General features: G+C 34.9%; 2 protein-coding genes across 2 annotated transcripts in view; one reads left to right on the top strand and one right to left on the bottom strand.

Moving 5' to 3' along the window:
* Window positions 1-6,695: 6,695 nt before the first annotated feature.
* LOC107666125 (actin-binding Rho-activating protein-like) lies at window positions 6,696-11,140 on the top strand. Its single transcript, XM_016457285.1, has 2 exons — window positions 6,696-7,365; window positions 9,887-11,140. Exons 1-2 carry the CDS (start codon window positions 6,763-6,765, stop codon window positions 10,322-10,324), a joined length of 1,041 nt encoding a protein of 346 aa, XP_016312771.1. The 5' UTR covers window positions 6,696-6,762; the 3' UTR covers window positions 10,325-11,140.
* Window positions 11,141-13,149: 2,009 nt separating this feature from the next.
* LOC107666126 (regulating synaptic membrane exocytosis protein 4-like) overlaps window positions 13,150-15,555 on the bottom strand; it is a 35,030-nt gene continuing 32,624 nt past the window's right edge. The window contains exon 6 of the mRNA XM_016457286.1: window positions 13,150-15,290. Within this exon, the coding sequence (XP_016312772.1) occupies window positions 15,072-15,290 (219 nt within the window). The 3' untranslated portion in view covers window positions 13,150-15,071. The remainder of the gene's footprint in view (window positions 15,291-15,555) is intronic.

Here is a 15,555-nt window from a genome sequence, read left to right as displayed (position 1 = left end):
TATATATATATATATATATATATATATATATATATATATATATATATATATATATATATATATATATATATATATATATATATATATATATATATATATATATATATATATATATATATATATATATATATATATATATATATATATATATATATATATATATATATATATATATATATATATATATATATATATATATATATATATATATATATATATATATATATATATATATATATATATATATATATACTAACATTAAAATTAAAGTGGAAAATACAAATTATTAATAAAAACTATAATAGTATGACAATGATGCTAGAATAACAATACAAAGACACATAATTGCAAATATTTTTTAGTTTTAGTAGTTTTACCATAGCACTAACATGGTAATTTCTGGACCACCCTGGGGTCATAAGTGAGTATACTTAATATTTTGGTGTATGTAAATGGAATAGCATGAATAGCTGTTACATTTTATTACATGCTACATGCTTTTACATTTTATTTGTTTATTTATTTATTTATTTTGCATTGAATTGCATTGCATTGTATTATTATCACTGTACCATGGTACTATAGTTTTTCTGAGAAAATTATTGAAACTAAAATCTGGCTTGTGAATTGATAATATTTAAAGGGGTCATATGATGTTGCTAAAAAGAATATTATTTTGTGTATTTGGTGTAATGAAATGTTTATGCGGTTTAAGGTTCAAAAAACACATTATTTTCCACATACTGTACATTATTGTTTCTCCTCTATGCCCCGCCTTTCTGAAACACGTCGATTTTTACAAAGCTCATCAGTCTGAAAAGCAAGGTGTGCTGTGATTGGCCAGCTATCCAATGCGTTGTGATTGGCCGAATACCTCAAGCATGTGACGGAAATGTTACGTCCCCGCCATATTGTGATGCCCTGTCAGGCCGGAGCGATGATTCAAAAACATGAAAACCCATTATAAACGAGGCATTCGTTGCATCCAGTGCGGACATAATTATGGATTATACGCGTATGTAGTTTCGCTTTCACAACGAAACACAGCACCTTCACGACATGGCGGCGGCGGCAACAATCAACAATTTGCGCGAACATTTGGGCGGCGTTATGCAAATCTTCCCACATAGTGACGTAGACATGTGGGGGCGTGTTAGAACGAGGCGTTTTAGGTAGGCGTGGTTGACTCTTTAACTTTTATAAAGAATATCTCTTTGGATTTGAGACTTTAGTCTTTGCAACTTTACAGATCTTCTTTATGCACCAAGAGCTTGTAACACTCCAAAGATAAAGGAAAAATTGAAATCGCATCATATGACCCCTTTAATCCAAGGCATGGGAAGTGTGGTGGTAACAAACCTCCGTCTTCATGTGGGCGATAGAGTTCCCTTCACATGGCTGTACCATTAAACTGGATGTGTAATTCTAGATAATCTTCAGGAAAATTAAAACAACAACATATAAATTATAGCATGACAAGTCCATCAAAAAGACAAATTATTTGTAGCATTTTATCGCTTTTGCTTTCCTACAAATTGCTTTTGATCAGCACACTGTGACAGACCGCAGATTTTATGCAAGAGATTTTCTTCAATGTTACACAGGAAGCAATGGTTGCGAAAGGCTAAATCTGTATGTGAAAAAGAAAAATGGCATGCATGATAATCTGTCAGATCTCATCAGACGTATTCAACAAAGCACAATCAGTGACTTCAGTCTGCATGCGGTCGGGGGTCGCGACATGCTCGCGATTCAGACCTGATTGCATCTATTGATATGAGAAAGACAAGCAGGAAGGCAATAGACAAAAAAACGGAGATTCAAAAAGAGGGGGCGGGGGGTGAGATGGGGAGGTAAGAAGGGAGGGTTTATTTTAGAACATGTGTGTCTTGAGCAGGTGCTGGCTGCGTGCTGAGAGTGTCTGAGGACAGGTTGAGTATCTGATCTGAGTCATACACAGAAATGACTCACAAACCACACCAGTCCTCATCAACATACATAGAAAGAAAGAAAGAGAGAGGATGGATGTCTTGGTGTCTTTTACCACCTTTCGCAGTACCTGGTGACTTTGTATTTCTGGTTTGTTCATTCAGACTCACTGGATGGATAAATTAGATGGCCCTTGTGGTAAAATGGCATCTACTTCTTGAGTGCTCTGAGAATGAAGTTCTGGTTTAAGAATATAACTGCAATTCCAAACGCCTAGCCTTACATAATTACAGTGTCAGATGGTACTGTCTACTTTATACAATAACATTACAGCAGTACTATGGCATACGTTTTACAAGAAAATACTATTTTAGTGAAATACTTATACTAATTGATCTAAAACTTTTTCTACACCATTTTTTAGTGTACTTCAGAAAAAAAAAACTTTTGATCCATTGATACCTTTGAAAAGGTTTTAAATGAATCCAACTTTTAGCAAAAATACCTCTCCGCAATATCATATTTAGATTCTATTTAAAATTTTAGTAACTCAAGTACAGTTTTCGCCATGGAAATAACCTTAGAGGCTGGCATGGCATTAAAAAAAAAAAAAAGCATATCAGTATGTATTTAAAAAATGCAAAATACATATAGCGTATCATGGCGCAGTACTTTTATATACCATGCTACAGAATGATACAGCATACAAATAAAGAATACCACTTCTTGGAAGTACCTTGAAGTACTTTATTAATATTATTATTTTAACTTTATAAATCTATTTATTTATTTATTTACAATTATTGCATCTCATTATTTGACCATGACCAAAACATTTTTTTGTTAGTGAAGCTACAGTTAATCTAGCTTGTGAGTTTTTTTTTATATCTAGCTTGTGAGTTGATATATTCAATGAATCTGTGAATCATATGAAAAAAAAAGTAGAGTTGGTGCCTGAGAAAAAGATAAAGAAGGAATAAAAGTAATGCAGGTATTATAGTGACAGCATGACAGGCATGCCATACCAAAGCTACTGACAAAGCACTGTAAAAATATTGTGGTGAATATATATAGTTCAAGGGTACTTTGTGGGTCAGGTTGTCTGTTAATAGAACAGAGACCAGAATACAAAGTGACTTCAGCAGGTCTATGTCATTCTAATATCATTGCTAGGTGGTACCCTTTGTTATTAGAGTCCATTCATCATGTTTCCAAAACAAGAAAATATAGTCCTGCATTCATAACTTTACCCTGACAGGAATTGAGACCATGACTAAAAAATGTGGTAATACCATGGTACTTTTTTGTAAGCATGGGCTAACCTCGATTTGTGAGCATAAATAACATTTCAAAACATAAGGCTGTCCTTCACATCATTTAATATGAAATACTAAAATCAAGCATGTTTTTGCTGGTTAGCATAAGCAGAGTCAATTAGCGATACAGCTGTGTGCTAAAATGCAGGGTTGGCTTGTTTACGAGGACCAAACGGAGTGCGAGGACTCTAATTGTCTCATCCAAGCTGGTTTCTAATGATACCCAAGCTGTCAAACCACTACTGCTGTGTGCGCTAAAGCTAGTCGTGCTGACATGTAGCGCTGTCAATGAAACGACTGACTACTGTGCTGGGCTAACGTCGTAGCCTAGCACAGTGTTGATTAGCCCATTACTCATGGTCTGTTAATGAGACGACGGCGTGAAAGAAGAAATGATTATGCAGTTCAATCTTTGCACTAATGCCCAAGTGAGATTAGACATGCATTCAGGTTATTATTGGAAAATAGAGTCAGCCCGTTGCATTTATTATAAAGCACATTTATTGTAATGTGTTTTTCGATGCTAATAGCTTTATCATTTGGTGTCGTGTGAGTTGTACTATACGTCTAGGACAATTGAGTAGGGTGACCATACGTGCCATTCTCCCAGGACGCGTCCTGGCCAGGATTTGTTTTGGCTTTGTTTTCCTGTTTTCATGCTTGCTGAAGGTAATGATCGAAAAGTAGTTTGACCAATAACATGCAAGCATTGCACATAATGGACCAATCATGGCGTGTGAGAAGGTGGGATCTACGGTCAAAGCAATGCAATTACGCGTACATATTAGGTGTGTTCGACTTAAAAGCAGTGCAGCTCAGACCGATCGGTGTTTGACATCAGAGTACCTCGAGAGAGTTTCGAAAGCATAACCGTCTGTATTGTACTTTGATGTCATCATCGGTCTGCACACGCAAACAAAGCCAAAACCTAGATATTTAGGCAATATACAAATCCTGGCCAGGATGCGTCCTGGAAAAATGGCACGTATGGTCACCCTACAATTGAGTCTTAATAGAGTTATCAGCTATGTTACATTTAAATATGAAAATATAGCCCACAAAGCTACAGATGAGATTTGAGTGGAAGGCAAGATTTTCATATAGAAATTTCAGTACAGTTATTGATTGTTTTGCTCTGTAAGAGTCAGATTAGAAATGTTTGAGTTCATGGTGAGACTTGGAAAATCTGAATACAGATTTGATGTGATGTTGAAATCTCTTTCGAAACAGTAGACAGACAAAAGTCTCGATTTGGTTTCCTTATAATTTCATTTTTGAGATTAACGATTGCAATATTAGAGCTATTATTGAGAGATCAATAAATCTCCTTTGTTATTTTCTTCCTACAGAAAGCCATTTACGTCTCCGAATAAGTTAAATGTGAATCGTCTGAGGTTGTGAATGCCTTGCTTTTACAGATACATTAGGAGATGCTGCATTGGCCAGTCAGTGACGCTTTTAAAGAGCATTAATGTGTGTGTGTGTTGAGCTGCATTGTGAGCCGGTAAGTGCATCCAGCTGGTGGTGTTAGCGGTGATATAAGTGACGGTTTCGTTCCTCGGTACACTCCTCCGTATGTGAGTCACCAAAAGCCAGAGGAAGCAGGAAGAGACGAGAACAATATCCAAAATGACAGTCGTTTTATTTTTGTCCCCAAATATTCAGGGATCTTGTGTGGGAGCTAAAAACAAGCAAAGACATTTAAGAGGCGGGAATATATTTATCACACACAAATTTCTGATAATCCTTGAGCGATTAAGGTGTAGCATCACTTGGAGTTATCTAGGGCAAGATTCACGTTAGCAAGTTGTATAAGGCAGTGTGAACTGGGTCTCGAGTGGTTTTGAGTCACAACCTAGATTTTTACATTACATTTTTAACATATGGCAACCCAACAAAGTACCAGAGTAAATAGGAAGTCTTTAGAAATTAAACATTGACATGTATTGATATTATTATGCATAATGGCATAACTAAGGCTGAATAAGAAAACTTTTGTCACTTTTGCTTTGTAATGACTCTCAATTTGCATTTTATTACTGTATTTAAATCAGTTCAGCAGGTTTCACATATAATGCAGTGCAAACTTGTTCTTAACTGGTTTTGCATCACAATGCAGATGTTTGCATTACATTTTACAACTGGCGACCAAACAAAGTACCAAAATTATCATACAAAAGTGTCTTCAGACATCGAAATCTATTAATATTACCATGAATTATGCAAAATGTTTATCATCTCCAGTATTGATTTTAGAAATTATTTCTTTTAAATGTTAACTTTGCAGCACACCAGTCAAGAACAAACTGGTTCTGTTGTTGGACTCGTTTTTGTCTTAATACTTCATTTCAAAAGAGAAGTCAGTGGTTCTCTTCTTGTTTTGCATAATATAGGTCTAACAGTATGCACAGTTATTAACATGGCCGAGGCTGAATAAGAGAAATATTTTTTTTCTCTTATTTTTATTTTATTGTTTATTCTTGCTGCAAATTAACCTATTTAAAGTATACTGGGTTTTATGCTTGTCCATTTTTTTTTTTTACCTTGTGTAGTTTTGTTCATTGTTTTTTGACAATCATGAGGGAATGTCAAGTAATCTTTCCATGTTGATATCTGTATAATTTCACTACCTTCTGCCTAGAAAATGTTGCAGAGTTTGATTTAACATGCAGCCAACAACATAAAAAATATGGGAAATATATTTTACTATCCTACCGATGCAGTAGCAATTAAATTATTAGTTGCATTTGATTATTTTAATTTAGCATAGCTGTACATGACCTAATCTGAACAAATCTGCAGGCCTTTTTTTTGGGTTGTTACGAACCCCTGCTTTACGCATTATCTCTGCAGTAACCTAGCTGTTTAATGGTAAACCTTATGAAAATGTCTAGCAGATTAATACTCTAATAATACTAATCACCATTTTATCTGCAAAGCAGTATAAATGAAACCGAGTCGATGTGCAAATCCAAGGGTCATCCTAAGTTTTCCCTCAGCTCGACTCCTGCTTAAAATAGCTTGGCTTGCGCTTTTAGAACAGGCCTGTGTATCAATCAACAGAAGCGCGCACATGCACAATTCAACACCCAGTCTGCAAAAATAGATCATCACACTGAGTTCTGGCACGTTGAACAAAAATATGCCATGGCAGTGGAGAAGAGCATGCATTTGTAGCCGTTCCATCAGGATCTATAGGCATCCTTGAGCGGTTTTAGGTTTTGGTGAGATCATGGGTGCATCTAAAACAAGAGACGCAGTCAGGTGTGATGTCAGGAGTGATTTTTGCATGGTTGGACATAACGTGGCCACCTGTTATTCCACTGGGGAAATTCCATTAGCATGTTTGGGGTCACAGTGGACACCATGTGCATCCAGAGGAATGTCACACCACCCACCTCAGAAGACACTTCCTCTTTCCATTCATATAAAAGAGCCTGGTGACCACCAGCAGCGTCCAAACGGATTACGAACCTTGAGATTTGAACCTCGCCAAACAGGAAACACAACAAGAACCATGAGTACTGCTGCTGTCCAGCAAAACCAGCCTTTCAGCAGAGCTGTCAGAAAGATCAAGGTGGCTTCGACAGTGAACAGCCTCGCCAAAAGCTGGCAAAGCTGGGCGAGCAAACACACCGACAAGCAAGACACGATCCCAAGCGGATGGATGCCTGATACCATCATTGAAGATGCAAAAGAAAAGCAGAAGGAGAAGAGTGAGATGAAACTCTTGGTTGCGCCTCGCGTGGTTTCGGTGAACAGCGACGAAGGTGCAGATGACCAGATCAAGACCGTAATGGTGACTAAAGCCATCACACCAAAGTGTAACGAATACGGGAAAGACCTAGTGAGCGTCATCAAGGAGAAGATCAACACCAATCAGCTCACATCAGAGGACACCAAAAACTTTCTTGGTAACGAATCTCCCACCAGGAGACGCTACTGTGGTGGGAAAGCAGGGACTGTGGCTAAAGTGCTTCGACGGAAAGAGGAAAAGACGATGGGATCCAGAAGTAGAGGTTCAGATGCCGAGGACAGTGGTCTTGGGGAGGAAGCGTCTCTGAGCGACAACAGTGATCAGAATGAGAGTGAACCGAAGAAACATGTCAACAGACACAAGGTACGTTTATCTGTACAATGCATGCTATGTTCTATTTGTACTGAGTGCAAATAGCCTAACTAATTGGCAAAAGCTATTTTCACTAACTCCGCCCACAATTAGAACTGCCCGCTTAGAAATTATAGCTTTAGTTTAAATAGCATATAACTTCTGTTCACACTTTGTGTGAATAGGTTGTATGACTATTAGCACTTAGTGTGAACAACTATTTTAGTTTGATATTTTTATACTGACTATAAGTCACAACAGATCAAAACTGCATTGCTGAGAGAATAAAAAATCACACAGATAAGTCACATTGTATAAGTCACATTTTATTATTAAATTCAGAAATAATGTAAAATACAGGTAAATAAAAAAAAGTTTATAAACATAAATACTATAAACATGTATTTTAGTGCTCCACAAAAAATCATTTATATTTAACTTTATTCATAACAGAACAAAACAAAAATATAAGTTTAAAACAAACAAAAATTATAGTGCCATTCTATACAAATAAACTTGGACGTGTTTGCGTGCTCGGCGTTAAAAGGCGAATATTAATTATAGCGCATTTTAGATGACAATTTTTAAAAATATATTCTATGATAAGGTAATATTCCGAAAAATACAGTACCTTTTTTTTACAGTAGTGTAAATAAATAGACACTGCCATGTTTTCTTAGTTTGAATGTAATTTGGTTGTCGCTCCTTTTATAAGAGAATCTTGTTCTGTTCACACTGAATTCAGTTGTTATAGGAGCGAAAACTGAATTAACTCTTGAAAAGTTCAGGTAGTGGCAGCCACATTTACATTAAAGGCACGCATCTTTTCCATTTTGTGATGTACAATGTAAAATCAAAATAAATAAATAAATAAATAATGAATATGTATATGTATATATATGTATATATATATATGTATAAAATATATGCAAAAAAAAAAAATAGGGCGGGGACTTGGTTCTAGTGATCAGTTATTGATTGGTTAGAGGCAAGATTCATTTAAATGCGGTTGTCTCTCTTAAAATACTCACAAAATCTATATTAAATGTGTTTTAATAGGGAATATTTTGAATGACTTGGTTCAAACGTGGTTCAAGACGTGGTTGAAAACATGAGAATCACAACTAAATGCAAATAAACACTATTCATTCAAGGTTTTAATCTAAAAATGATTTCTTGACCATACAACAGTGTTACATACAATAGTCCAACTTTCACAGCAGCGTAATGTTCCATCATAGGCTCAGACATGTTCTGCCGCAATGGAATATATGTAAATAAAAACAGTGATGGATCATTTACATCTGACCTTCAAAAAGCAGCATGCTCACCCTTAACTTGATGAGTGAGATCCATCACAGCTGTGTCACCGTGGTATTTGATTCACCAGCTCGCGTTTCACAGGACGCATTTGCACGGGTTCAGATGGCGCCCATGTGAAATAAGTGCCCCTTGAAGACATCCTGAGAAATATTTAACAGTAATGCTCAGGCATGACAAGCCAGGTTGTCTACACCTTAAACAAGATCTGAATAATATATTATTGTAAACAAAGATGTTTTAAAGTCAACAAGAAATCTAAATTACAAATAGACATTCCTAGTCTTATTATGCATGCTAATCTAAAGAAAAAATGTTTGCCTTTAAAGTGAATTATTATTATTATTACTACTACTACTGCTACTACTACACTCTAAAAAATGCTGGGTTGTTTCAACCCAACTTTGGGTCAAATATGGACTAACCCAACCGTTGGGTTACATTTTTACATTAAATTTTTAACCCAAAAGTTGGGTTAGTCCATATTTGACCCAAAGTTGGGTTGAAACAACCCAGCATTTTTTAGAGTGTACTACTAAAGTGATTTAATAATAATAAATAACCTCTGAAATCTTTTGCAGATGATGTCATCTAGGCCACATTAAATAACATGAACTAAATTCCTTTCTTGTTGAATGCAGTAAAATCAAATAAATAAATAAATAATCTGTTTTCAGAATTGATAATAATATGAAATGTTGAATACAACTTTCTTGTTGAATATTGTAAAAACGATTCATATATTTAAATTCATAAATATTTTATATTAATTTAATATTTTTTATACATTTGCACAACTGTTAATTAACTGTACATTGATAATAATAAATGTTTCTTTTTGAATACTGTAAAAGCTATTTATACATTTAATGTATAAATAAATATTTCATATTAATTATAAAACATTTATTTGCATTATTCATTATTTATTTACACAACTGTTTTCAACATTTATAATAAAAAGAAATGATTAATTTGATTATTTTCTGTCTATAAAATCTATTTATGAACTATATTTATAGATGCATATTTTATATTAATTCTAAAATATTTATTTGTTTGTTCATATACATTTCTGTACATACAGTATACAACCACAAACCAAGCAAATTCATCTTATTTCATCCGTCTTTTTTGCATCTAATTCTTTAAAACATACACTATGTGATGTGACTATGTGGTCCTGAATAACATCTGAATCTTGTCCTCTCAGATTAAAATAGCCACGATGGACGACTTGAGGAGCACGTGGCAGCAGTTCGCTGAAGACCACATTAAAGGTCAGAAGCTCAACCCTTTCAGCGAAGAGTTTGACTATGAACATGCCATGGCTATTCGACTCAACAAGGGCGACGCGGGATACGGGCGGCCCAAAGAGGGATCCAAAACAGCCCAGCGTGCCGATCGGGCCCAGAAACACATCTACCGTGAGATGGAGGAGATGTGCTTTATCATACGCGACATGGGCCAGCGGGATAAAGAGGGTCGTATCTACGTCACCTTTGGCCGCCTGTTCGACCGCTATGTCAAAATCTCCGATAAAGTTGTGGGAATTTTGTTGCGCTGTCGCAAACACAAGATGGTGGACTTTGAGGGCGAGATGCTCTGGAAGGGCCAGGATGATGACATTATAATCACATTACTAGTTTAATTTTCCGGAAAGTTGCTAAGTTGCAATGTAAACGAAGTAATAACTTATTTTATTTAACTTCTTTTACCTTCATTTTTCAGTTGTTTTCAAAATACTGTAACTTTTCCACTAAAACCTACTTTTTCCAACAAGTAGCGGTGTAACAAGTCAAAATGGAGCATTGCTGTTTTTTACACATTGCAAAAGCTGCTCAAATTCAAAAAATGTTTTTTGTTTTTTTTGCACCAGATAAGTAATTATAAACTAACTACTTTCAACTTCAGTGTAGTTAAACGACTTTAAATTGGACTCTAGGTATCTAGTTTCAAATTAGCCCTTATAATTTTATGTAGCAGGATGAAATGTTAGAACGTTCCAGAAAACTGGTGAACTCTCTGAGATGAACGTGCTCTTCTGTCTGCATTCGGGTGCATGACGTGTTTTGAAAGTAGATTTAGTTTTAGTGTTGAGGAGCTGGTGAAAGGGCGACTCCTCGCTCACAGTTTACACAAGAGAATATACTCGGATCTCGTGTTTGTCTCCTCGTGCATCAAACATCAGGCATCCACACCAGCCTTGATGTCTAGACATGTTTTGGAAATCATCTCATGTTTCATGCTTGTAATTCAATGACAAATCAGTTTGGTCTTGTGAGAATATAGGGTAGGGTCTGTTTTTTTGCTTTTTTTAACATTTTGTTAATTTGCGTCTACTTTCAGACACTTGCTGTTGTTTTATTGTTCAGTGTTTGTGGCTCATTTTAATAACCTCTTTCAAAATGAAAGCGTGATAGTCTTCTTACAGAAGGATTTGTTATAAATATTTAAAGATATAAAACAACTAATTTATTTATTTGATGTGGATTTTTTTCCTGTCAGTAAAAGATGAAATAAAACCACTGTTGTGTCAAAGAAAATACAACCTTGTCCTAATTCACTTTTTCAATCATTTGTAGATAAGATAGTTTGAAGGTAAAAAGTTTGAATTTGGCTTCAACATTTTTACATATTTTTGTGTTTACTTTGCGTTGGGGACCAAATGTATTATTGGTAGAAATATTAATTTATACATTTGTGTATTTACACAAAGCAACATAATATAAATATAACGATATTAACAATATAATATTCATAATATTATATAATTGTAATATAAGAAATATTTTATTACAAAATAAACATTTTCTATATTATTTTGTATAATTTCTAAAAGGTATTATTAATATATTTTATATTATATTAATACTACAAATGGTATGTATAAAAGTAACATATTATTACTTTGTATAAAGTATGTATGTATGTATGTATGTATGTATGTATGTATGTATGTATGTATGTATGTGTGTGTGTATAAAGAAAAAAATTATAATTTTTATTATTATATAATTTTAACAAAGATTATTGTTGTCATTATTATTATTATTTATTCATTTTTATTACAAAAATGCAAAAAAGCTATATTATATAAAAATATGTATGTGTGTGGGATGCATACTGTATGTAAAAGAGATCTTTATTCTTTGTAATTACATTAAACAGGGACAAGATTATTCATCTGTTCCTTTGTTAGTGGCAGTGGGTACACACACACACACACACACACGATAATAAAACTAAACCGTATCCCCAAAATACCAACATCTAGCTCAATTCCCAAATCAAGAGTGCTTGATCTAATTTTCCTTGATCTAACTCTTAAAAACCCTTTCGTCTCCTGATAAAGACTTGAGTGCAGCAGACAGACAGACAGACAGACTAACACTCAATATCTGATTCTCTCTGACGTGCGCAATAAGCTTAACGTTATGTGTTAGTTGTTGAAGATTATCGGATGGTTTCAGGATAAATCTTCTCCTAAACCCATGAAGCATCAGGCAATCATCAGCCAAATGCGTGTTTTGTAAATCAGAGTGAGCTATTTTATTCTGTATAACCATTTTCAACAGAGTAACAATACACTAATTTGTGCATCAATCAACAGTGACATTATTTTACAAATTCAAATTTACATGTAGCAATAAGGATTTAAACAAGTATCTCCACAAAGAAAAATATCACAGCATCCCATTTTTAGGAATATGTTGATTATTTTGCCCTATCAACTTCAACATGTACAGTTGATATGGTAGATGGTTAATTAGTTACAAAATTGTGTGGTGAAAAACGCGATGACAAAAGGCCATGACTATTTACCAGATTAAAGTAATAGTAAATACAAAAAGAAAGAGAAAGACAGAAAATGAATGGAAATAAAAGCAGAATGACATTCTTGCATGCTCGTTTCTCCGCCGTACAACTGGGATTGTGTTAAGACCTCTGGTTTACAAGTTAAGGCTTTACAAAAACTACTGTGGAATGGAGATATTTGATTTTAAACATTCTTTTATAACATCTGGAGTGTATTTGGTGTTTAAAAGCAATTATATATCCAATCCAGATTTTAAAATATCAGCAATAACAGCCTAAAAAACTGAAATGTCAATATTGACATCCCAAATCAGACCTTGATGATTTATTATCGTTCTACCCACTAAATCCAAGGTGTCTATTTACAATAAACAGACCGGGGAAAAAAATAAGTAGTTCATATGTAGTTTTTCAGACAGCGATTGAAGTCTATGAACAATGAAATGATGTTGTATTAAATTGATGTATATCAATATATATCGTCTATATTAATATACAATGCTAAGCAGCACTATGTTTGTTTGTTTTTATTTTATTTAAAAGGGACAATACACATTAATTAACATGAGTAAACAAGTCTACTATGTAAATGTGCCAGATTTAGTCATTCAGGCTAATTTTCATCTGCAGTCCCTGCAGATGAAAAAAGGTTTGCCCGAAAAGGTTTTTCTAAATCATGATTTTGATTTTTAGCTCATCAACACATCTTTGAAATGGCACTAAATTCTTGATTCTCTCCGTCTAAAACCAAGTATCTACTATATCGCTACATGGATGCAGAAGTTTCTAATGTAATGCAGAGACAATCTGGCTTTACTCCCTGTAACAAATAAAGTGAGCAAAAATTCATTTAGTTATTGCTTTTTAAGACAATGTACATTAAAGTCTTCAAAAAGAATGTGGCAGTGCTTTATATGGCCTTCGCAACATGAGTATGTTGAGGGTGTTTGAGGTACATTTTTCAGCGTTATTTGAAATCATCACTCCTGAACTTCTCAGAGAGGAAGGAATCTTTAAAAAAAAATCCTTTCGTCTATTGTATGGCGAATAGTGTATTTTCTTCACAAATAGCCATATTTTTATGCTGGATGTAAAAATTCTTGGCTGTGCAGAATGCTGTTTCTTCCCTTTCTGTGCTGGCGTGTAGAAATGTCTTGCTTTTCATTATGAAAACATTTGTATCAGTATTTATTAATCCCCGAGGCTGATCTTGCGTCAGGATGGCACACAGCACATCTCAGTGCGATGTAACAGTATTTTCGTTGATCGTCTGCTGCTACATGTTTGCTCGACTGCCAGCGAAAACGCTCGATAATCTCGTATCAATCGATTCCATGCAAAACCTCATTAGATGGTGGCAAACTAAGATGCCTTTCATGCGTATGCTACTATCTAATGCTACAACCTTATCATTGCTACTAAAGTTTCTGCATCCCGAAGTCACAAATAATATCATAATGTAAAGAAGAAAGTGTACTTTGGCTTATGCCAAACTTGCGGTTGCTTACAAGAAAGACATTTAAGATTATAAAGTGCAAAACTAAATTATCTTTTAATAATTCGTAATATACTCTTAAATATTGGCCTTGGTGATTAATTTGACCAATATTTGATCTTTTTTTGGTGGGGGGGATTTACAGAAGTGGCCATTAGGCCTACTGTTCGTTTTAAAAAAATAATGGATTGCACACGTTTCATTTAAATGTATTATTTTTATGTACATGTTATCATAAAATTGTATTATATATGTATATATCATGTCTGTTTATATCACTCTTCTCTTTAGATATTGGTTTCAGCCATTAAAAACCTCTATCTATTATATCTATCAGCATCTTGCATCCATTTAAATTTTTCCATATACTGTTAGTGGGGGAAAACGTACAATGACATGTCACTGTTTGGGAAAAGATAGTCTTTTTAAATATGTGTCTGCTTAGATTATTGATTCATAAAGCCTGTAGTCACCGAATATAGACACTAGCCACAAATAAAGCCACTTGCTGGCAGCATTGGCACAGTTCAGTAAAGAGAACGACGAAACGGAAGAGACACGAACAGAAAAAGATCCGTGTGCGAACGGAATCATGACTCTTTTCAAACTACACATATTTTTAAGACATATATCTATTCCTGTATTGTTAATTACACAAGAATGCAAACCCGCACTTTTATTACCGATACATTCTTCTCTCTATTGTGTGTCATATTGCACGAACCCATCCGTTGCAGCACCCAACACGATGACTGCACAAACGTTTACCTGCGTTTAGTTCTAAATGGAGGACGTTTCCTCATACAGACCATCACAAGCTAATGTGTTGAAAGCTAAAATAAAGCCCAGACATCTGGTCTGCATTCTTTGACTGTCCTGAAGTCTTTTTCTCAGAGGCTGAAAAAGAGCATTCCCTCTGTGGTCAATTCTGGAATATTCCAGAAAGGTCATTTGTTCTGAAGAAATTCTAGAACATTCTAGAGGGTTCCGGTGCCGCAGTCATGCACAACCAGCACTCTTAGGATCGGGGCGGGGGCATTGAGAGCCCTTCCAGAGAAAAATAAATCTAGTGGAGTTGTTAGTCTTATGAGCGTTCGCAGCACGGCCCCACGGTGCTCTCCAGAGAGAGCTGTGAGGAGTGGCGGATCAGCGGCGCCATCGTGGGGTCCACCATAGAGGAGGTGGGGAAAAGCTTGTACCAGCCAATCACCATGTTTGTCAAATCCAGCTCCTCCAATAGGATGCGGGCCACGCCCATGAAGCATTTACGATCCATCCGGCCGTAGTTTCCCCAAACGATGACCTGTTCATGAGACATGGAAGTATTATGTTATCATAAGGAACAATGAAAAGTACTTTTGACTATAATATTCTACATTTTAAATCTGTTTAAAATGTTTTAAATTCAATTGAATTGAATTCATTTCAGAATTCTCAATTTTAGTTATTTTTAGTCAATTCCATTTAGTGAATTCCATTATTCTTGGTGAACCTCAGAATGGAATTTGAAGAAAAAAAGAAAAAAAGAAAAAAATATATATATATAATCCTTCTAATTCATAAATAGT

The sequence above is a fragment of the Sinocyclocheilus anshuiensis genome, unplaced genomic scaffold (assembly GCF_001515605.1).
Source record: "Sinocyclocheilus anshuiensis isolate Anshui unplaced genomic scaffold, SAMN03320099.WGS_v1.1 scaffold447, whole genome shotgun sequence".
Classification (NCBI taxonomy): domain Eukaryota; kingdom Metazoa; phylum Chordata; class Actinopteri; order Cypriniformes; family Cyprinidae; genus Sinocyclocheilus; species Sinocyclocheilus anshuiensis.
This window is presented reverse-complemented; position numbering and strand designations above follow the sequence as displayed.